Here is a 22,994-nt window from a genome sequence, read left to right on the forward strand (position 1 = left end):
CGTTTGTTATCTTTTTTACGCCCCTCTGAGGCCTTACGTATATTTAGGTCTGATACTACAAGGTGGCTCGTATTACAATCGAGATACTTGCTTCATGCTTGGTGGACGAGATTAAAAATGATAAAAAATTACTATAAGATAAATGACCACGTAAGCAACCTGGTTTTAGGGTTACTAGTGGATTAATGGGGCTTAAAAATGTTGAACTTGCATTTTTAGACAATATAAATGAGGAATTCTTTTTACTTCACATGGAATTTTAAAATGCCATACATTTTTATGCTGGAGAGATGCGAAACTATTTTATTGTAAATCTTACTTTTTATGTTGTAATGAGTTTTTACTGGATGAGATCTGCTGATGTAAATGATCATGCTATTGATCGAATAATAAACTTACCTCTCAGACCTAACAGCTTTAAAAGTTCAAGCCCAACATTAGATGGCAAAAACATGTAGGGTATCTACAGCTAAATAGGTTACGAACTGAGCACATGATAGATCGAAGGGTGTTTTTGCACAGGAAAACACCCTGGTCTGTTTTTTTTATTTTAAAGACATATTCAAACAAATAACATGTCATAGAAGGATATACAAACAATCTATTAAGTTAAAGAGACTAATTTACTTTGTTCAGATCTGTAGTAAAATGCCACACTGCACTACATTATAAACAAATTTGTTTCAGAAACAAAAACTGACTTCATAAGAAGCAACACTAAACACCACGCCTAGTAAAATCATGGAGAATGAGACGACTAGCACTTCGAGAGTCTGCAAATGCCATCAAACTGCTCTACTGAGCAGATTCATATTTTTTAATTAGTAATCCCTGCTCAGCATAAACGTTTAATACAACTATGCCCCCACAGGAAAAAAAAAACCCCTCACTACTACTTCTAGGGAACCTTCCCATTCAAGATCCACTACACAGACCAATTAAGAAAAAGAACCCTGATCTATCAAGCTACCGGCCATTCAGCCCACTCACAGGAAAACAGACCTAGCTTCATAAGGATGTTCAATTGCATGAAATGAACAATTTACACTAATTTAAGATTTCCACAAACGCAGAGGGACCAAACCTGCCATCACTTTGCTTGGACTAATCCAGTGCTTGACACTTTATATAGAGACTAAGACCGAGCTTGACAGAGTGCTAAATATAATCTATTTAAATTAAAGATATTTAAACGTCTCATCTCACTACCACTGTTCTTAAGAAAACTTTGATTTTAGACAGAGGTACTACTTTCGCCTACCTCAAACAAGTCTGCTCCTTCAACAGATTAACCTGAAATCCCAAAACACCCAAGGAATCACAATCCAGACTTGACCTGTTAATGGGGAGTCGATGATACACCACCATCGGAAACTTTAATCCAAGCAAAACCCTCTGTCCAAGAAAACTCAATGCGCTACCACCGGCATCAAACAAAATACACAATATCATTAAGATTATCGGGACATAAACACTTACCCAATTACTTAAGTAAATAAAGTCACTGAAAGAGTCTTCCACACAACAAATACTCACACATTTCCCACACAAAGGCAATCAGCAGAAACTACAAGTCCCATCACTATACAAGTGAACTATGCAAAAGTCCTTTAAAAATTGGGTCAAAATGTGCTATAGAGAGGCCTCAAAGTACAGAGCACTAGAAACAGTTCATGTCCCAACTGGCTGTACCAGTTCTGCAAGAACTACGTGGAGCAATGAGTCAGTACTACCAAGTCAATATTCATTTTGTTCAGGCAATAGAGAAGCTTAACACTATTGGTCACCTAGTGTCATAATTCTGATTTAGGAAGCAAGACATGAGCAGCACCTGGAAACTTGTAAACAGTTGTTGATGGTGGAATAAGTGCATCTATCAAATCAGAACTTTGGGAATACACGCATCAATAAGTGACCTCTGATTTCATACTCTCCGTGAAAGAAGGTGTTGAAAGCAGGGGGGTGACTACACCTGATCACTGTCCGTTGGGGCATGAAGAAAAGCAGAATAAACTGCACCAGTGTTTGTGGGGCATCATATTGATTAGTGCAGCAATCAATCACGGAGCTTTGTGATTCAGAAGTTCCAACAGTAACAGCACATGGTGCAGTAAAGCTATCGTTTCAAAATTGTAAGATTAAATCTAGAACCTGGAATGGGTTAAAAAGGTATTTTTCAGGAATGATTGTCTTTTAGAATTTAAGGTCTTGACAATGTTTTCATCCCTAGGAACCACTTAATTTACCTCCCTCAGGTGAAAAACTGTTTGAATAGAAAACGTTCTGTAATTTCTAAGTAAACTCAAAACATTTCTCCCCTTCCTGCTCAGTGTAGAGCCACTGTAACATAAAATGCACCCATTCCTACAAAAAAACAGTATCAGAAGAAGCAGACGAATCATCACTTTCTAGAGGCAAAAATCTTTTGCCCCAACCATAACACCGCAGATTTCACTATTAACACAAGCAACTAGATCAAAGCAGCAACCAGGTGGTGCAGGCCAATGTTTTACTGGAACAAATATTTCACAACAAGTTTACTGATATGCCCCCCTAGAGGGAAACTTGTATTAACAAGTTCTACATGAGCTTTTCAATAGCAAGTTGTGCAGAGTGCCTGCACCATCTAACTGCCACCCATAAACTGTTATGGAACAAGCATGTCGAGTCACATTAACCATTCAAACGCCTTTATTGGACCCCTAGCCCGTTTACCTATAAACATGCATTCATCTTAGGGCGGTATACTCACATGCTGTATTTCTTGTTGGCTTGCTCGATAGTTTTTCTTTGTCAAATTGTCCACTAGGTAGCTGATTTGAGACAAGGCCAGCGAAAGCGAGTCAAGATTCATTGCTGATTGGGGCGGAAGCAGGCGGCCGGGCCCGGCGCAAAATCACCATTATTCCCCTTTAGTCACCTCAGAGATAGGTTAAGGTTTTCTTTTTGAAGTTATCATGTAGGCTGATCTTTTAGTTATTCAATTACATCCGTAGTTTCGCAAATGTAGTTTTCTGTATAGAAACATGGCACCTAGGGGTGAAAAAAAAGAAATTAGTACTGAAATTCCCAATGACCCCCTCGCTGCCCCCCAAAAATAAACTATAGTGGTCATTTAATTGCTAAAAGCCATCAATACTAACCACTTGGAAGCCAGGATAGGCCTGAATTGGAAGGACGCAAAGCAATTAAAGTTGAGAATATTGAAACCATAGCAAGTTTTGAAATCAGAATTGAAACTTTTAAACAAGCTAGTGTTTCAAGATCTCTAAAAAGGAATAAGAGTATGCAGTGAATTCAAATGAAAAACATTAACATAGTGGATGAATGTTGCACAGCTGGACCCTTAATCTTCAACATTCCCCAAGTACCTAAATAGATCAGCACAAGCTTTCTTACTGGTAGTAGCCACTCCCCCTTCCAGAATCATAAATCAGAAGTATAGACATGTCCCAATTCATCTTATAGCTTGAACTATCCCACACTGCTGGAATATGCTCAGCCTTAGTATGGTTACCAAAAGGTTTGTTGCATAGATAACATCCTCTATGAAACATCTCTTGTACAGCACTATTTTATCATCAACTTGTACCACGCAGCCAGAAAACTGATACCAAATGATCCCCCAACAACTATGCATACCAGTGGCTCCATGAACCGTGCATATTAAGAATGGAGTAGGGTCGTCTGTGCCGGGCTCCTCTTTCCATTTTGAAGGCCAGTTAAGAGACTCAATTCATTCTTACGTCTGCCGAAGATCTTTTTTATACAGCAGCATTACCCACACACTGAATTCTGACCCATATCAGTAGTGTTCCAAGTACCAGAAAAAGCAACTTCCATTCAATGAATCTAAAACTTTCTGCATCTAGGAAAGGAACAGCCAGTGATTCCTCCATCCCTCCCACCCTGCCGAGCCAGTTATGCACTATTACCTGGTTCAGCATATTTGAATGCTTGGGCATGAAACCCAACTGCTCCGGGTGGATTACAGCTATGACAAACGCGAGAAGCCTGTTTGGCAGCACTTTAGTCTTGACATTTATAAGCTAAGTCAAAAGTAGGAGCAGTTGTGAGTTTTGCCATCCTTTCGTATGGCATGTGGTGGCGTGCCAAAGCTCACCTGCAGCTTAACCTCCCTCTTTGCCTCCAGAAAGATGTTCAAGGTGTCCCCCCCCCTCCCTCCCTCTCGAGACCAAATACATTAACACTTGCTCAGGAAAACTCTTCATGCTCAAAGTCTCAAAGAAGGGTGCGTGGGGCCCATATGAGCCTAGGCAATGTCATGATAAAGAGACAGTCCATTCTACAGAAGTTAAAAAAAAAATAAGTAACAGCTATAAACCTCATGCTTAATGCGACAGACATCCGTAGGGCCCTGGCAACTGGCACCAGCTCTATTATCCTTCTTTGAATCCCATCTGTGCCCATCCAGCTAGAGTGCTGGACATGTCAAAAAATCATCCCAATAATATGGGGAGAGGCCAGAGCTTTAAACATTATAACCAAACATGTCAGGCAAATGTTTGCAGTATCAGGTTCAAATTTACTATAAACGATATCCCTGTCGCCACCCTTTCAGTTAGGTCCTGTCCAATGCTACAACCCCAAGGGAGCCTAGTATTAACTTTACATGTGCCACCAACATACACTTTCTCCTTACCAGGAACATGCAATTTGTACCCAATTAACTGCTTTTACTCAAGTAGGAAAAAGTCAAAGTATTCGCATAGAGAAACTAGAACACTACTTTAAATAGTCTCCTGGGTCACAGACATTCCAAAAGACTATTTTCATGAGATCCTTAAAACCTTTCTCCATTCTGGAATACCCCCATGGACTTTATGTATCTCTCTGTTACTGCCACATTTCCACAAGGAGGTGGGGAAGGGACGGACTCCTTTCTAGTATGAAGAGGTCTCCCATTTGCTGGGTTGCCTACCATTTCACATAGCATAGGCAAAAAAAAACAAAAAAAAACAAAAAAAAACAAAAAAAACAAAAAAAACAAAAAAAAACAAAAAAACAAAAAAAAACAAAAAAAAACAAAAAAAACCACTAACCTAGTGGCTTTCTAGCTGGGTCTGTTACTCTCGCATGATTCTTACATACTGTGGACTCACCTGCCTGTCACCCAAACACAATAAGGGTTGATCAACCCCACCACCTGCCCCATAAGATCTGTAACAAACTAGCCTGGTGGATGCAGCGGGTTGCATATAGTTTATCCATGGCCACTTCAATGATATTTTGAAGCCCCTGCATTTTGACACATGAACACCTATAATATGATCCGAACATGGGATGCATTGTGCAGGATCTTATTCGTTCCATGGCCTTCTGAAGACCCTGTCGGTCATGGGGAGAGTAGCCCTCAGCAAGATGCCAAATGCCCATGTCATGCGGCACTGTGCTGCGAGGATGAAAGTTGCTGGAGGAGATGGTACCTCCAGACGACCTCCCAAAGCTACTAAAGAGGATGCAGGATGCCAGTGAGGACTCCTGCCATAGTGTCTCAGGTTGTACAGGCCTGGGACAGGGCAAAGACTCATGCTAAAATACACGCCATAAGCTAGGAAGCTCAAGCTTTGGTGGCTTACGCCCTTTCTGACTTTGAAGAAATCCATGAATGTAGCTCCATAGATAGCAGGACAATGCCAGAACACACTGGACCTGTATTTGAATGATTCCTTTATAACGTTTGCAGAGGATGGCAAACTGTTCGTTGTTCATCCAGGGCAGTACGCCGGTATTTCGTGCAAGGCCTGCGATATATGGACCAGTTTCCTTGATGAAACTGAGGAATCCCTGGTGTTAAAAGTTATATTGGACCCAGGTTCACACAGATGATTTATTTCCCGTATCTATGTGTCTCTGAAGGGAGATGGGCAGTTAGATTTTACTCGGACTGGCACTCTATGGGAGGGGATCTCTCTAACAGATGGAGCGGAGGCAGACCAGGGCACCGGTGCTGGAGACGGCTAGCAATGCTAAATTCAAATTACTGCAATTCTACTACCGCCACAGGGCATATCTGACCCCCTCAAAGGCTTAGCAGATATACCAAACGAGAGCAGACGGTCTGCGTTGTGGCGTGTCACCGGATGGGTTTGTCCACGCTGCATGGAGTTACAGGACACTTCATCTGTACTGGGAGCACGTCACCTCCTCGGTGACACGGATAACAGAAATACGGAATGTGTGGCCCAGTATTTCCGGCACTGCCTTCTAGGGCTTCTGCCACTCCAAGAAAAGAGAAAAGGAGTTACTGGTTCGCTCTTCTTAGCCTTGTACTTGCCTGGCCCTGTATCGCCATTCACTGGGCATAGGGCACGCCCCGACTCATGAAAGTTAGCAAATGGACGTGCTAGAAGGGGCAGTAGCAGAGGAGGAACCTTTACAGGGTGTCTGCAGGGTGAAAATGCTGTGAGATATCTTGAGAGGTGGACTAAAGATAGTGAATCTGGTATGAGATGCCCAGGGGATCGACTTTAAACATACTGCATCATGTTCCCTATTTACATGCTTAAAAGTATGAGATTTAAAACAAAACAAAAAAAAAAAAAAGTTACGCCACATAATCCATCATTTGCTGCATAATCTTCAGATTTTAACAAAAAACGTTGCTACTGGTTCAAATGGATCAAATGCTACAAAAACATGGTGACATGTTGCCACCCAGTGACATATCCTTTGCAAAGATTGACTGGTCACCTCTGCTCCTTATTGCTGTACTTTGATAGCAAACTGGAACAAACAAGGTGAAACCTTTGCCCAGATAGTGTTATGCATGTAGGACAAAATAATGAGGTGATACCATCACAAAATATGCTGCGTAATTTTCAGTTGGGCAAATAAATTAATCAACCCTACTGCATATTTTAGTCCTCCCCTGCTGCATAATTTCAGTGGCTTGGAATTTCTGCGCACAGAGTTGATATTCCATACCTCATCATTCTTGTAATACTGCTTTATTTGTGGGACTATTCCTCCCACCTAAGTAGTATGATGAGCTGGAATATTTCCCAGGAAAACCCACCTTTAAATGGCCCAGTCTCCTGGCTTCTCCCTTCTGCCACTTCAGCTGTTTGAATTTAACTGCACATCAGGACCAGAGCAGTTTCCCACAAGCACGCTTCTCTGTACCTCTTCCACAGGCTTGTGCTTGGTTTGTTCCTTACTTTCTCAACCTCCTTGATTTGTCATCTATGGCCGAGTTCTCGGTCTCAGTCCTTTCACTGTAAACCCCTGGGCATTCCACACGTGTTTTATGTTCCATTACAGACTCCTGTGCCTTTTTTGGGTATTTTGAGGAAGGGTGTTCAACCAGGGAACACTAGAACAAATCTGGACCCCAATTGCATGGCTTTTTTGGCGCATACTCAAACGTTTCTGGTCTCTGCACTTGTCCGATTGCCCATTAAGATAATGAGAGGAACTGCCCGTGAAGATTATAACTGGGGAGGATTCATATTGTATCCCCACCAGTCATCACACTATTGCCTGGACCACATCTCTGCCTACAAAATTATGGAATTTAGCAATTATGGGGAATTAAGAGTCACCAGGTGCAGTCTGTGCCCTCTGCATTCACTAAGTCCATAAGCTTATACATTGCATATCCTTGCCCAGTATCATTTGTATCTCTGCCATAGGACTTAAAAACTGCCAGGAGATGCCTCCAGGAGCCTTAGCCAGACACGTTTGCAATCTTGCCCTACTAGGCTTTTCTCCTATAGATACAACCCCTGTCCCCTTCCACCACCCCACCCTATCCACCCAAAACCATGAACCTCTATAAAGGCAGACTAGAGCAGCAGCAGTTTGTCTTAACTGATGTTTATAGAAAACTATGCGCACAGGTGAAAATACGAGTTAAGTCTTGCAACGCCGTTTCATCTTGGCTCACTATGAAAACAAGTCTAAGAACCTACAGTTTCAGAATTTTTTGTTCAAACTTGATAGTTGGCATGATTAACTGGGCAATACTTTTGCCCTGCTACTGAAAACCAGAATTGACAGATGCAGAGTTCCAAAATGTAATGCTTCCTGCATAGACCGACACACCAATTTAAAGTTTGAGGACTAGCTCATGAACAAAACTCATTTATGGACCTGAAGCAGAAGCACTAGGCTTGTCCTGAAAATGCCAGCACTAAGCCACAAACCTGGTAAGTGTAAACAACTTTCTTGAAAGATTCTGCCCAGATGAGCTACTTAACAGGAGTAGCTGGGTATTACCTAGGTTCTGGAAAAGCTTGCCCATCTAGAAGCAATTTTCCACTGCTCATCCAGAGTATAAAGCCTTCTGTACACTCATCTGCATCCCAAACCAAGTCACCGTCGGTACACAATGCTGTTCATAAGAATTTTACTGCATATGCTTTTTCCCCCTGGAGGTTTCCTGCGTTTTGGAGTGCTGCATTGCCATGCCTTTGATTTAACAGCACTCTGTCAAATATATATGGCTTGGGTAATGTATGGTCAGAATGATAGCAAGGAGGTTCAGTTTATCGTGTTATCTATAAAAAAAAGGACTGATTGTAGGAGCTATGGTAACAATGTTGTTAATGCTGGGGGTAAAGTGTGGTTACATTTTCTATGCCTGCTCAAATATATCTTAAAATATTTGTAATAAGTACTATGGCATTATCTAGACAGTTGTATGTAATAACTTTTTTAAGCACCTTTAGTAGTTAATGGCTTGGTAAAGAATGTCGTGTACACACTTAATTAGCTAGGATTTATACGTGCTGAACAACATTTTTCAAACACGGATTTATACTGAAAAGGCTGTTAAGACTGGCATTTCACAACAGTTGTGGTACCCTAAGTGTGCAAGAGCAATGGAAAATACTTCAAGAACTGGAACAAAGCATGAAACCAGCCTTTCTATAATAAACCCTTTTAAACAGTGATGTTACACTATTCAGACAATAGTTACGTACTCTTGGATAACAGCTCATTTCTGCGGGTAAGAAAATAAACAAAGGATGGTGACGGTGGGTCAAGACATCATGCAAGAGGAGATTCAAGATCATATAAGGGCACTCCAAGTTTCTCAAAGTTCAACACAAAACAAAGAGAAAAAAAAATCACTGGTAAAGCCAATAAATCTTACCTGGGCAAGAACTATTAGATTTGCCAATGTTTTCTTTTGCCAAGTTGGCCTCATCAGAATATACAAAATGGCTAAAAACCATTGACCAAGCCAACAGTCCGTGCACAGAGGAGATCTATTGATTTTGCCAGTGCTCTTTTTCTGACTAGATGGCGGGGCGAAACGTAGGGCAGGAAGCTAGCAGAACAAGCATAGCCAATAGGTCTCGCTTTAGGGACCTTATAAGTATTCAGTTATGCAGCACAATATCCTCGGTGCAACAACATCAACCGTTGCATGGCTAAACACTTATAAGGTCCCAAAGGCGAGATCTATTGGCTATGCTAATGCTTTTTTTTGTTTTTGTTAGGCACAGGGGATTAAGTGATTTGCCCAGAATCACAGGATGTTCTGCGTCATTGCCGAGACTCGAACCCAGATCCCCTAATTCAAGGTTGACCACCTAGCCGTTAGACCAATTCCTCTCCCAATCTATGGTAAAGGTCAACAGAAGTGGACTGGCCTTGAGGAACCGAGGAGTTTCTCCTTTGCGTGACTGACTCTTCACCAGCCCTACCAGTCTTTCAAGCACTGGCCAGCATGCCCTTAAAGAGAGTACTGTGAAGCCAAGGGTGTTTTTTTTTTTTTTTTTTTTACCAAGCTTGTGAACAGATTAGCCTGAACAGTAAAATCCTGAGTGTAAAACTGGAAACCATGGAGGGTCATTGGGGAAAGAATGTGTGGCTGTCCCTGGGCCCAGCGGCCTTTATCTGGGCTCTGCTTGCATGCATGAATGCTGAGGGTCTGATCAACTGCAGAGGTCAGAAAGTTCTCACCACGTGCCAGCTATGTGCGGATGGGAAGGTGTCCGGGGGCCTGGGAAGCAGCTCTGGATAGCACGGAGGAGAGGCGCGTGCATGAAGGATAGCATTCCACAGTGCAGCAAAGCAACTTTAAAACGAAATAACGCCGGTCTGGAACCGCGAAAGGAAACTTCACGGTCCATATCTCGCCATTTTCTAGAAACATCCTCAGCGTCTCAGCTGAGAACGAATTGTCAGCTTCAAAAACTACTCATCTTATTCACTTTATAAAATAAACTAAATTAAAAATACTCCAAAAAAAAAAAAAGGGAGGGCTGGGTACATGCACTTGTTTTGACAGATATGGGACAGAAAGAGCACTTGCTGATAACTCAGAAATGTTGGCATTTGGGAGTTGTGGGCGTGGGGGTGGAGGGGAGAGGGGACATGACAAGGATGGATGACAAATCTTCGTGAGGAGAGATCTGAAATCAACAGATCCTGAGTTACCTAGTCCCTGAAGTGAGTAGGCACATATAGTTCAGTGTTTAAGCTGCATGATGGGATTTGTAGTCCTGTGTAAACCATTATATAAATGGGGACGATTCCCATAATCAAAATAAAGCTCCTGGACTGCATGTCCCGCTGTCGCATCTATCTGATAAACTCAAATGCTCTAGAGTATATATATTGTCTAAAAAAAATAAAAATAAACTTTCAAAAAACTATTTTAAAAAACGATTGCAAAACAAATCAAAAAGAAAAAAAAAAATCCCCTCGCAAGCAGGCACGCTCTTTAAGATGGAGCATCAGAGTTGTCATTGCACCTGAAAATCAGACTGCAACACAGGACCTGCCTTGACCCCTCTGCTCCTCTACATGAAGCCGAAGAAGACTATTCCCATCTGATCAATGTCCATCTCGCAACTGACAACGATGACAGACGAGTCCAACCTGTGTACCAAGAAGCCGGCAGTGCGTACCTGTCTGCGGGCTTGGACAGAGGGCTCTGGAAAGTTAATCATCTTACAGAGAAAGAAAACGTGAAGTGCGGAACCACAAACACAGGAAGAAAGAAATGCAAAGTATTATTGCAAGAGACACAAAGTTAATTAAAAGATGGTGAAGGAGTAAGGCACACAGTCAGAAGTGAACATTTGAAATGCAGCGCGCACTGAAATAGGAGGCAGCAAAAAGGTGCAGGTTTGATGGTAACACGCACCCAAAAATGCATCACAGACACTAATGAAGGAAACACAAACACATCCACTACAGAGGGAGCAACGTTAACAAAACAGAGGGTGTTATCAACAGCTAACAAGTTGCTTGGCACTTATCTTCATGCGCGAGCGAAAGTGAAAGCAACGCGGCGGGGGAGGAGCAGAGGAGCGTTGAGAAAGCAGTCAAGTGAGAGGAAAGCCAGATGGCGCCTGATCGGACACTGAAAGCTGGTGGTTGCGGGCTTGAACACAAGCACTAGGCCAGCCAAAGCAGCTTGTGGTAGCACTTTTTAAAGTCCCTACTAAACGTCTCGACGAGCAACGCATGCGCTGGCTCAGATGAGACCTATAAAGAATGGTGGGGGTTGGTTATGGTGTGCAGGGCCAACATAGAAAGGACGACAACATTGGAGGAGGGCTCCCAGGGGATACACGAGCAAGCAATTCTTCAGACAATGGTCTGCAGTATCTTGTCCTCAATGTGTGAGTAAACTGGCTGCATCATGACAGTTGAACATTTGCACTTTCTTCAGGATCACTCCATAGTTTGACTTCTTGCTGAAACCACTTTCTCCTGGCTGTAGAACTTAGCATATTTTACTCCTGCTAACCAGTGATAAAGTGTGTGCTCTTCCTTTCAACATGATGAAACTGGTATATACACCACCAGTTATTTAACTTGCCTATTAATAACTAGTATATGGAACCAAATAAAGCCCGGGACAGAAAATGAAATACAACCAGCAGGCTGCAACACTGTGTGCCAACCAATGCAGTGGCACTGTAAAGCTAGTCTCTAGGGCTACAAGCTGCCTGGCCTTCCAGGTTTTAACTCCACATTCTACATGTCAAAATAACCCTTTTGAGAGAAACCTCTTTAGAATATTTAAGTCACCCCTATGTACGCCTTATTGCCCACAGTACAAATACATTTAAAAGTACGACATGTAAAAGTATAATGTTACAGATGTTCCAACAATGAAAATGCCTGCAAGCTATAGTCACTGTAGGAGGGTTGGCCATTCCATAGGAAATCATTGGGATACAATATTAAAATTTAATAAAATGTTATATTAACGTAAGAATCAACGTAAGAATACTCAAATCAAATTTTTGGGGAAATTTATTACAGCCCCACTTCACTGGTGAAGTTGAATTAGTAATAAACATACTGCAAAGATTGCCCTTAGAATTAGAAAGTCACCTTTGCCCTGCCTGAAATCCCTACAAGCTAAATACGAAGAGTTTCAAACGATGTCATTCCACTCAGTTGCTTAGAATCGGGCAGGACGCACTGAGCGAAGCTGGCAGACAGCACAAGCCGGTTGCTACACTGCTGTCCGATACTTACCATGCAGCTGCTGACAAGCTGGTGTGGTCGTACCCATGCTTCCATCCTGGGTATGTGCCTGATAGAGGACACCATGAGAACCTCTATTCCATCAAGGTTTTTTTTCCAGGGCTCCCTGGGTGGGATCCTGGGTTTCTATACAGCTCAAAACCAAGCTGGCCACCTCAGAGTATTTGCCTATGTCCTCCCCATTCCAAGATGGCTTCCTCATAACTTCATGAGTTTCTTGACCAATTTGAGGATGTCTGTCCAGCTCAGTCCTTGCGACGCAACGTTATGTGCTCCTGCTTCTATTTGGGTTTATTCCAACCAGCATTTTATCCTCTTCCTAGTCTTCCTGCTTTATTCCAGCTCCGCTTTCTGTTTGGATCCTTCCAGTTCTTCTCTTCTTGAATTTCAACTGCCTTTAACTTTTTTGGCACCCTGGCTTTTTCCTCTCGAGATTCCTTCTTGAGGGCACTTTCCTACTTGAACATTCATTTTGTTGGCAGCAACGTGGTAAACAGAAGGGGGCACCCTTAACTCTGGCAGACCAGAACAGTCAAGACTGGTCTGCGACTGAAGTTCCACAAGTAGACATCGGATCCCTGACAAAACCTACATACTCGCTTCTGCCAGCACTAAGAATTTCTATGGGCGAGAACGAGGCAAGAAAGTGCTCCCAGGACAAAGAAAAGTCCTTGGGGTGTGGGGAGGTGTTGAGCCTGTGACAGGATAACCCGTGTGCTCGGCCCAAGGACTTTATTAACTTCATTAAAGCCTACCCTGTCACAAGCAGATGTAGCCAACACCCAGGCCTGCACACTTCTTATGCCGCTCCTGCCAGACCGGCCTCAACCATAGTGCGCCTCTTTGACATGAGTCTTATACCACTCATACTGGGATTCCCGGTGTTAGAAATGGGGTTTCTGGTTGCCTAGCGTATGCACCTCAGCCAGGAAGAACCCACCACTCTAGTCAGGGTAAGGGAGTAAGACACCGAAGATAACCCATGCTCACCCCATTGGTATCTTGGGAGAGCAGTTAGGCTTATCCCAAAAGGTAATGTGTAAAACATTTGCATCACACACACCACAAAAAGACACTCCATACAAGTTTATATATAAATATCCTTTGTATTCTAAAAACAGACCACCGTTACATGAATCACTTTGCCAACTAGGCATAGTAATAACATTACATGGATCATAATCACTTTGCCAACCAGGCAATTGTCAAATATAACAGGTAGTGCACTGAAGCTGTACAAGGAAGTAGTTATATACGTTTGTGGTCATGTTTGGTGCCTCATGTACAATGACGCTTGGTGATTTATGCTCCGATTGTTATTCCATCATAAAAAATGAAAATAAAAAAACCACACAATCACCGTCATATTGTGTCATTCCTGCAAGACATGGTTTTGAGGAGCATACCCCTAATCCAGAGAGCGGTAGCCTTCATCCAGGTCTTTGAAGTGATGACGGTGAAAACAATACACGCCACAAGGGAACGGTAGCTGCCCACAGACGAGCTACAGCCGCGGAGACAAATGAGGCGGGCCAGCCTCCCTGCTCAGGTCAATGGGGCCAGCAGTGCCCCAACAGTGCCAACACTGTAGAATAGAAGCAACACAGTACATTACCCTAAAAATGCCTCCTTTGGCGGTGAGACCTCACCGGGTCGCCTTCATGTAGAATCACTTAAAGGCAGCTGCCCGCAACCATGGGATGCAGCCACCAGACTCACTGGGTCCCTCTCCCCGGAGTAGCTGCCAGCGATTGCACAGGCTGCTGCTTTAGGCCAACTGGCCACAGCAGGCAAGGAGATCTTGCCAGGTCCCCGGGGAGCCGCTTGTCCCCAGCCGGCAATCACCACCGGGCAGCTCAGGGCGCTGAGACAGGTCAGCCCACTTGGTTTCAGGGCAATGCGGGAACGCTGCGGTCAACTTCTCTGCAGTCCTCGGGACCACGGTTGGGAGAACAGCAGCCCCTGATGTTACGCCGAAGGCTACTCAGGCTGGGGCTTCCGCAGAGACCCCCCCCCAGCCCGGCCGCACCAGAGGAGGTGCAGCAGACACTTCACTTGGGCCCAGAAATCGGGACCCCATATAAAGTGCTCCACATGCTCTAAACTTGTTCAGCACAGCGCTTGGTTTTGTAGCAGAAAGAAAAGCACTCACTACGTGCTGGACTGCTACAAAACGCACTCTTCACATGCTGGCCTTTAACACCAGACGCTCCTTATCACAGCTACAGTAGAATAAAAGGGAAGAACAGTCCAGTCGTTCTCCTGCCCCAGATAGAACCAGCAACAGTAGGCCATCCCACCTCCCACACAATCAGGGTCAGGGCTCCTCGCACAGCTCCTCAGCTCTCCCACGAGGTAGGTCACTTTTAAATCCATGAAGTCTTTAATATCCCTGAGACGTCAACAGGAGACCTGCACACACACACACACACACACACACACACACACTTGCAGATTCTTCACAAGCTGCATACAACAGCAGGGCAAAACGTTTGTCCGTTTCCTCCACCATAGACAGAAGCAGCAACTGCAGGCCAACCCAGCCCTCACACAGAAAAGGCAGCACTCCTCACACAGTCCTTCCTCTCTTCGTGGCAGGGTTCTCTTGTTTCTTGAAATAATCTAAAGTCCAAGGGTATTAGGTCCAAAACTGGTACCCCATTTTGTTTTTGTTCGTTTTGGTGTATGGCTCTCTGAAACCAGTCCTGTCCTCCCTGGTGCAGCATGACCACAAGGGGTGGATATAGCATTGTTAAAGTGAGAGACAGCCTTTTCAGGTGTAAGCAAAACTCCTCCCATCACTCTAAATGCAGACCAGGTCTTTGCAACCCAGTTATGCATCACCCAGGCAAAGCAAAGCACACTGCAACCTACTAGTGACTGTCTAGAGTGAACGTAAATACCCAGCTCCCGTCACAAGCACCAGACGCTGAATACACAGTCAGAGGCACACAGGATGGTAAAGAGAAGAAAACGCCCACTTTCTAATAGTGCCATTTTCAAACAATTTAAAAAACACTTTTACTAAAAGGTTTGTTCATAAATTCTGAGTCCAGAGAGCCTAAACTCCATTTTCTTATCTCGTCCCTATTGCAAGTTACACATGTAAAATGGTTACAGTGCAGCCCCAATGATACGCCTGAGACAGACAGCCTTTCAATAATGAAAAACAAAATACACTGCATTTCGCTAGTAGGACATGTTATACACACACACTGCGAGAAGTAGTCCGCATAAACAGACAAGTCAATCATATTTCCCCTCCCACCCACAACAACTTTGCCGGTCATGTAATATCCTCTGCAATGGACCATGGAATCGGTAAGATACTTAGGCATCAGAGTCCACTCCGACCCGTCTATTGTATTGCTCGAAAATTAAGGCACGGCAATACAGAAATTATCAGAGGATATAGATAGATGGATCAGACTTCCCTTGCCGCTGATGGGGCGAGTAGAATTATTGAATAGAATTATTGAAAATGGTAGTCATGCCCAGATTAATTTTTTTTCATTCCAAATATATCTATTTTATTGTCACGCACACTGTTACAACAAATACGTGCACAACTGATCATACTGGCATGGGCAGGGAAATAACAGCGAGTAAGATGGGACTCACTTATATTACCTTACGACTTAGGAGAGTTGGGAGCCCCAGATTTGGAAATGTATTATAGAGCAGCAAAAATTACATTTGCGCATTACTGGATACATGGCCCGCACAACACCCCGTATTTGTACATAGAAAAGGATGCCGCCAACCCACTTACTCAGCCCCAGACACTCTCCCGGCCTACACCCAGATAGTACCAGGTTTTTTACTCTAGCCACTACAGTACAAGTGTGACAAGCGTTAATACACACGCAGGTGGTGGCTCCATCATATGCGCCGGAGGTTGCATTGGTGTTTATGGTACCCGTCGCGTCAGGGGGTTGCACAAGGCAAGCCTTGCAAATGTTGGGCATTCAGAAGACGGGGGACTTCTTCACAGATGGCAAGGTGTGCGCTGTGACTTGCTTCAAGAAAAGGCACCTGCAAATATCAATGGCCAAATACCACTTTTACAGAGCTAGACATCATTGGCAAACACTTTTTGGTGTGGCGGGGGAGATGTGACAGAACCGCAGTCTATGGGTACCCTGACCGCTCTAATAAAATGTGCAACGAAAGCCAAGCTGATCACCAAACTTTACTCAAGTTTGCAAGAACCAAGTCGGTCGGGAGTTTTAAAAGTTAGACTAGCCTGGCAGAGGGTTATATGTAGCCCACTAAGCGGCGAGGAGTGGCAATACTGCTGCGAGCGGACAAAAACAGTCTCAAAGAATGGTAGGCACCGGCTTATCCATTATAAATTTTTACATGGCACCTACTACATGCCAGGAAGACAATACAAATATGGATTGAGGGAGGACCCAAGTGTCAGATGTAAGAGCGAATGGACAGGGTTTATGCACCTGGCCTGGCAATGTCCAGGGAAACAGGGTTTCCGGCAGGAGATATTTCACAAGCTCAGCATTAACATAAGTGCAGATTTGGAGCCAGATCCAAAACTAGCATTGCAGGGTTGGGATCTAGATAAGGAAAAAGTAAAAATGCCCCCCTAATAGCTATTGGCCCGTTACTTGCCAAACAGCGGGTAGCAATGAAATGGGCTAGAGGCCCACTGCCGCTAATAAAAGATTGGCACATGGATATGATCAACTGCAATGCACAGACACATAATGACCTGCTCTCTCCCACCAGTAGACCCAAAAGCCATTGGGGCCCCTACCAATCATATTTCCTTAGTAAGGAAATAGCAGCTGATATTAGTGATGCAGAGGAGAATAGCAGAAAGGTGACATAGGTAGGGCACCAACTGAGTATATGAGTGATGTGTATGTCAAGATACGGATGATGTATATTAACCACTTCAATTGGGAATGTATATGCCAGCAGAGTGCAATTGTTGTTGCCAGAGTGTTAGTGATTTTCATTATGCATCAAAAACTGTAAGCAAATGTGCCAAATGGGAATTAAGTTAACCTTTTGTTTAGCAATGACAACGTACTGCAAGTTGAAACATTCAATTGTAGTGCATGGGCACAGTGTAAACTTCTGTAATTTAATAAAACCAATAAAAATAACATTAAAAAAACATGTTACTCAATATAGGCCGACACTGACATTTTCAACAGCTGGAGATCCCTCCGATGTGCTATGCACTGGCCACTTCTCTGGTCAGAAAAGGAATTTAACTTGGTTGTTTTGATGTTTAGATATTTTAAATTGATCATTTTACGGAAAATGGCTGTGCTAATTATAATGTACATTTTCATGTACTTTCATGCACCAAAAACGATGTGAATAAAGTTTTGACTGACTGACACCAGTGTCAGATGCTGCGGGAGTGTCAATTCCTACTGGAGTTTTTCACCAGACACTGGGGCGCATTTCAAAGGAGGAGGGAAATAATGTGTACCCACTGTCTGGTTGCTGAAAGTTCAGCTTTGATCTACCCGACTTCCATCCCGGAGCTGGATTTTAGTGTTAGATGTGGGAAGACGCATAGATTACCACAGTACACTCACTCCACCACACCAAGTCTTCAGAGACGCAGTTTAGAGTGGTAAAGTCTCCACTCATCTTGAAAATGCCCTAAGTGAATATGGTTTGCACTACAAACCTTTACACCATTTGTTAGGGCATTCACATGGGTCACTCTCACCCACTAGCCCATGTCTGGCATAAATGTGGCCATCTTCAAGTGCCTAGAAGCCTAGACCTGCTCCACCTCTTGTATCCAGGACAAAGAAGTGGACTTAAATGATCTTAAGGCTAACCTTCGGTTAAAGCTGCAGGGGCACATGCTACAAGACGCCTTTTCAAGCAACTGTCCAGCTGACCCGTAACAACTTGATCTGGGCTGCACCCTCCTTTTGGCCTCGGCCCGTTATCTTGTGACTCTTCAAGTGCCTTCCCTAAGGTTATGGTGGAATTAAGAAGTCCACTACTGTGGTGGATTTAGATTAAAGACTAAAGTCTGAAGGTAAAATCTTCGGCCAGAATAAACCTGGTTAGTATACCCAACCTTGCTCCATCGGGATTAGTGTCAAATTGCACCCAGGTCCATTCTTGGAAAACTCTTGACTATCACTGGCACTTAGTGACAAGAAGCACAATTTCTAATTAAAACTTTAAAAGCTCATATCTGATTCTCCTATTGGATTTCTGTATTTTATTTAAATTTTACTCCATTTGTATTCGTTTTGAGATTTTTATAAGCTTGTATTTCAATCTAATTACTGTTTACAACTGCATAAATACAAGTAGATGAGGCATTAATTTCGCAATGGATATTAGTCTTTTGGAATCTCAATCTTAGGAAGAGTTTTCCAGAAAGTAGCTCAAAGCAGTGCCTCGGAGAAAAACAAAAAGAAAAAAAAATATAGAACTGCATAAATACTTTAGAGATTGCCAGTAAATTAAGCTGGTCTGTGTGTGATAGACACCAGGTGGTTATGCTCAAATTTATTTTGTGTCTTTAGTGATTCACCCTGTCAAGGATGGTCAATATTACTTTGAGTCGGGCACTTACACACCCCCCCCCCCCCCCCCCCTTTTAACTTATGATCCAGTTTCTTATAAGGAGCATCTTCAGTGGTTTGAACTAGGTAGGGTGGAAAGTTTTTGGAGGAGTGTGAGCAAGATCTAACCAACTACACCCCTAAACCATGGGAACATCTCCCCAGCAAACAGCTTGAACTGACGGACCTGAGGGTTAAACTGGCTGAGAAAATCATCAGTTTTCCAAACGATCCTAATAGTTTTGGCTCTGAAGAAAATTAGGGTTCACACATCTGGTGTAACCCTGAACCACAAAGCTTTCTGGTGCAGGGTGCTGCGTTATAAAGGCGGGGACGTCTGGCACCAGAATGTGGCACATAGCAACCAGCAGGTGGTAACAAGGCATACAGCAGGTGAAATTAAGGTGTCGTCGGGGCTTCATATACGAGAAATAAAGGTTCAGAGTAGGTCTGCCCTAGTCAATAAGGCAAGGGACACAACCTCAGTCAGGGCAGAGATGGATTCAGCTGCAAGCCTGAGTACTATAGGAATGAAGTTGCCCTTCGAAATCCATGTCACAGGGACTGACACAGATTTTTGGTGCAAAAATGGAAGTCTGCTCTGGCAACAGCGCAGAGGTATGTTCAAAAGACAGAGGCACCGAGGGCCGACTCATTGGCTGTAACCTCACTGGAGTCCTAAGTGAATCTTTGTGGCCCAAAAGTGAAACAGAGTGTTAGACCTGTCAGCCCTTTGGGTGGTCCCTCCTCATCATTATTTATTTTGTCCCACTTTTGCCTCAAACCCTGTTTGAATTTTTCCTTTTTGGGAACCACCAGACTTTTTCGTGTTGCTGCAGATTCAGGGAGCCATTTTAGCTACCCCTGAAACTTCTGTCTGGAGGCCTGAAGCACAAAATGGTGGCCACCTGTGACATCACCAGCATCCACTGGAACCTACTAGCACCTTCCAGAAAATTCCAGAACCCTGTGACCGTTGGTGGCGGTTTAGAATGTTGGGGAGTTAAGAGAGAGAGTTGGCAGTTGGAGCTGGCAGTTGGCACCTGACTGGTGAAGAGAGAGCAGCACAACAGTGAAGGAGGAAGGAGTGAAGCAGCAGGGGTGGAAACTTGTGCCTGGAGTGGGGTCCATAAACCCACCCTTGATACTAGTCCCTACTGATGGATCCCAGCCTGTAGCCCTGTGTGGGAAGAAGCCAGAAAAACTCATCCTAAGGACCTGGACAGCAGGAACAGGCCTTAGAAGCAGAAAGCAGCAAGATCCTGACCTGGAAACTGGTTTCCCTGGAGTCCGGCGTCGAGTAGCCTAAGACCTGGAGCCCGAGGTGGAGAAGCGGCGCTGACTGAAGAAGCAGACGTCGTACCCGGAGCCGCCTGAGGTCGTGAGAGGGCGCCGACGGAGGTCGTGAGGAATACCAAAGGTCGAGGAGGAAGTTAACCGAGGTCGAGTGAGCGGCGTCATCGGAGGAGTGAAGTCCACCCTCCGGAGTCGTCGGAGACCGAGGTGAAGTGTACCGGAGGTCGGGAGTGAGGATCGCACTCCGGAGTCGCCCGGAACCGGAGAGGAGGAGCACCGGAGGTCGGGGGTGAGGATCGCACCCCTGAGTCGCCGGAAGTCGACATCGAGGCCAGGCCGGCCGACGTCATCGAAGCAGAGAGCGCCATCGGACCGGAGCCGCCCGAAGTCGACATCGAGTAGAGACTGCCCGACGCCGTCGAATCGGAGGTCGAGATCGAACCGAGGCCGCCGACATCGGACCGGACCCGCCTACCGGCGTCGTCTAGAACTGACATTGTGCCGAGGCCGCCGAGACCGAACCGGAACCGCCTCACGGCATCGACACGACTCCAGCGGCGTCGGAGCATCAGAAAAAGGGCAGTAAGTGGAGTAGAGGGCGCCTAAGGCCCTGTGGAGACCTGAGAGACTGCTCTAAGGGGCTAGGGAGGTGCTGGAACCAACCTGACTGTGCCAGGGGTGAATTGGGACTAACCTAGAGAGGTTGTGTGGAGAGAGAAAGCCAGGGCACTGGTATTCCCCCCTTGATCTACCTCAGTTTAGGCCTCAGCCTTGTCCCAGCCAGGGAGTAGAACCCCTCAAGCCTTCCACAACCCTACAAGCTGTGCCTGGGCCAAATCAGCCCTTAGGAATTGAAAAGTGATCTGATTACATGAGTGTTGCTGTATACTCTAAATTATTTATTGGGGGGCCCTGTATTTATGGTGGTTAACCTATTTATTGCTTCACTATATTTATTGGTCCACAGGACTTGTTGGTGTACCATATTTATTGGTGACAGTATTTATTGCCTCAGAATATTTAATTGCCTGTATTGCCTGCACTGTTATTTATGTCCTTTATATTTATGATCACCCCTATTTATTGAATCTCCAGACAGTATTTATTTGATCTGCACTATTTAAAATTTGTATATTGTGATTGACTTATTTATTTTCTCCAATCAGCAACTAAGAGAAAAAGAAGATAAAGAAAGTTATTTTCATAATTTTTACGGTGTAGAGTCGTTTTTGGAACGGATGCACGCATGGTTATGGTTTGGGTATGTTGTATGCTTAGCACGGAGCCTGATTCCTGACCACTCGAGCCAAGCTACCACAGTGTGTCCGGAAGACCACCACCACCCCTTCTAGTGTGGGAGTGGGTTTTCCAACACAGAGGAAGTCAAAAGAGTGCCTAAGATTCATAACATGGCATCTCTAAATGCCTCAATCTGTTAAAACCTCAGCAATGGACCAGGAAACTATGTGCAGCAGGATCAGTTGAGGAATCCGCTCCTTTGCAAGGAATCGAGCCCGCAAGGTACCCAGCCCTTGCTTCTTCTCCGGCTGACTGTGGTTAAACTAGAAAAACTCCTGCTTGGACTCCCACCTTGGCTTACCAGAAAACTTGGATCGTGTCAAGGACCTGTCATGGGAAAGGCCAGCAGTGCAGGAATGGGTCAGCACCCTTGAGTTAGAGCAGGAGCAAGTCTTAAGAACTAGGTCACCAGAATAACCGGAGATTATTTCCAAAAATATTTTAGAAAAGGTTTCCTAAAATAAATTATTAGCAGTTAAAGGTACCTTTAGCAGCGGCATTTCACATAACATAGGGCATATAAAGATTTTTTTTTATTATGAATAGCACAATCCAAGTTTAGAAAATCTAATCACGTCTCAAAGCAGACCCCACACATAAAACAGCCCTAGAATGTTGTATAAAATTGGAAATGGTACAATAAAAGCGGCTGCATAATGTAGGCCTAGGCATTATTCGAGCCCAGTGTTACCCAACAGTGCCAGGGCAATCTTTACACAGGCGTAATCACAGTAGCTTTCCTACCAGCCCTGCATACCTCTCATCTATTCTTAGAACACTTGGTGAAGTAATAGTCTATCTGGCTCACATTAGACCAAACTAAGTAGAATCATGCTATAAATACAATTAGGCCTCCTAATTTTCTTCATGATGACCTTTGACTTACGAATAGACATGTATATCAACTGATAAGTCTATTTAACTGTGCCGATTGTCAGACATCCATTCAATGAGGACAGGCAAAAGTATTACACCACTTCTGCTCAATGTTTACTGGTCTAAGAAATCATTACTTGTCCAAATGTCAGTGCTAAAACGTTCAACTGTGTGCTTTATTGATCAGGAATCTCTTTTGCACACCCCTTACAAATGTACTCCTCCATAATGTGGGGAGTCAATTTCTAAGCTGAGGGTAAATAAGACTTGGGTAAGCCAGCAATAAAATCAGTTTTGCAAACTATATGGGGTTTACTTCAAAAAGATTGGCTATGCCACCATCCTAAAACTAGCTAACAACCCAGAAAACACTGGTCCCTCTTAACTATTTCTTTTCAGACAAGATTAAACTGAAATTCAAAACAAAATGGCCTTACACTGCACTACTGGAAATTAATCTGTCTGCTCTGA

The 22,994-nt window shown here is 44.0% G+C and overlaps 1 protein-coding gene across 10 annotated transcripts in view; it reads right to left on the reverse strand.

Moving 5' to 3' along the window:
* Nucleotides 1–22,994, reverse strand: part of CNOT1 (CCR4-NOT transcription complex subunit 1) — a 1,579,387-nt gene that overhangs the window by 1,523,401 nt on the left and 32,992 nt on the right. For all 10 annotated transcript variants that reach the window (XM_085638198.1, XM_085638193.1, XM_085638201.1 and 7 more), the window contains exon 2: nucleotides 2,753–3,033. In XM_085638198.1, the coding sequence (XP_085494324.1) occupies nucleotides 2,753–2,854 (102 nt within the window). In that variant the 5' untranslated portion in view covers nucleotides 2,855–3,033. The remainder of the gene's footprint in view (nucleotides 1–2,752; nucleotides 3,034–22,994) is intronic.

Source organism: Triturus cristatus, chromosome 12 (assembly GCF_964204655.1).
Source record: "Triturus cristatus chromosome 12, aTriCri1.1, whole genome shotgun sequence".
Lineage (NCBI taxonomy): Eukaryota > Metazoa > Chordata > Amphibia > Caudata > Salamandridae > Triturus > Triturus cristatus.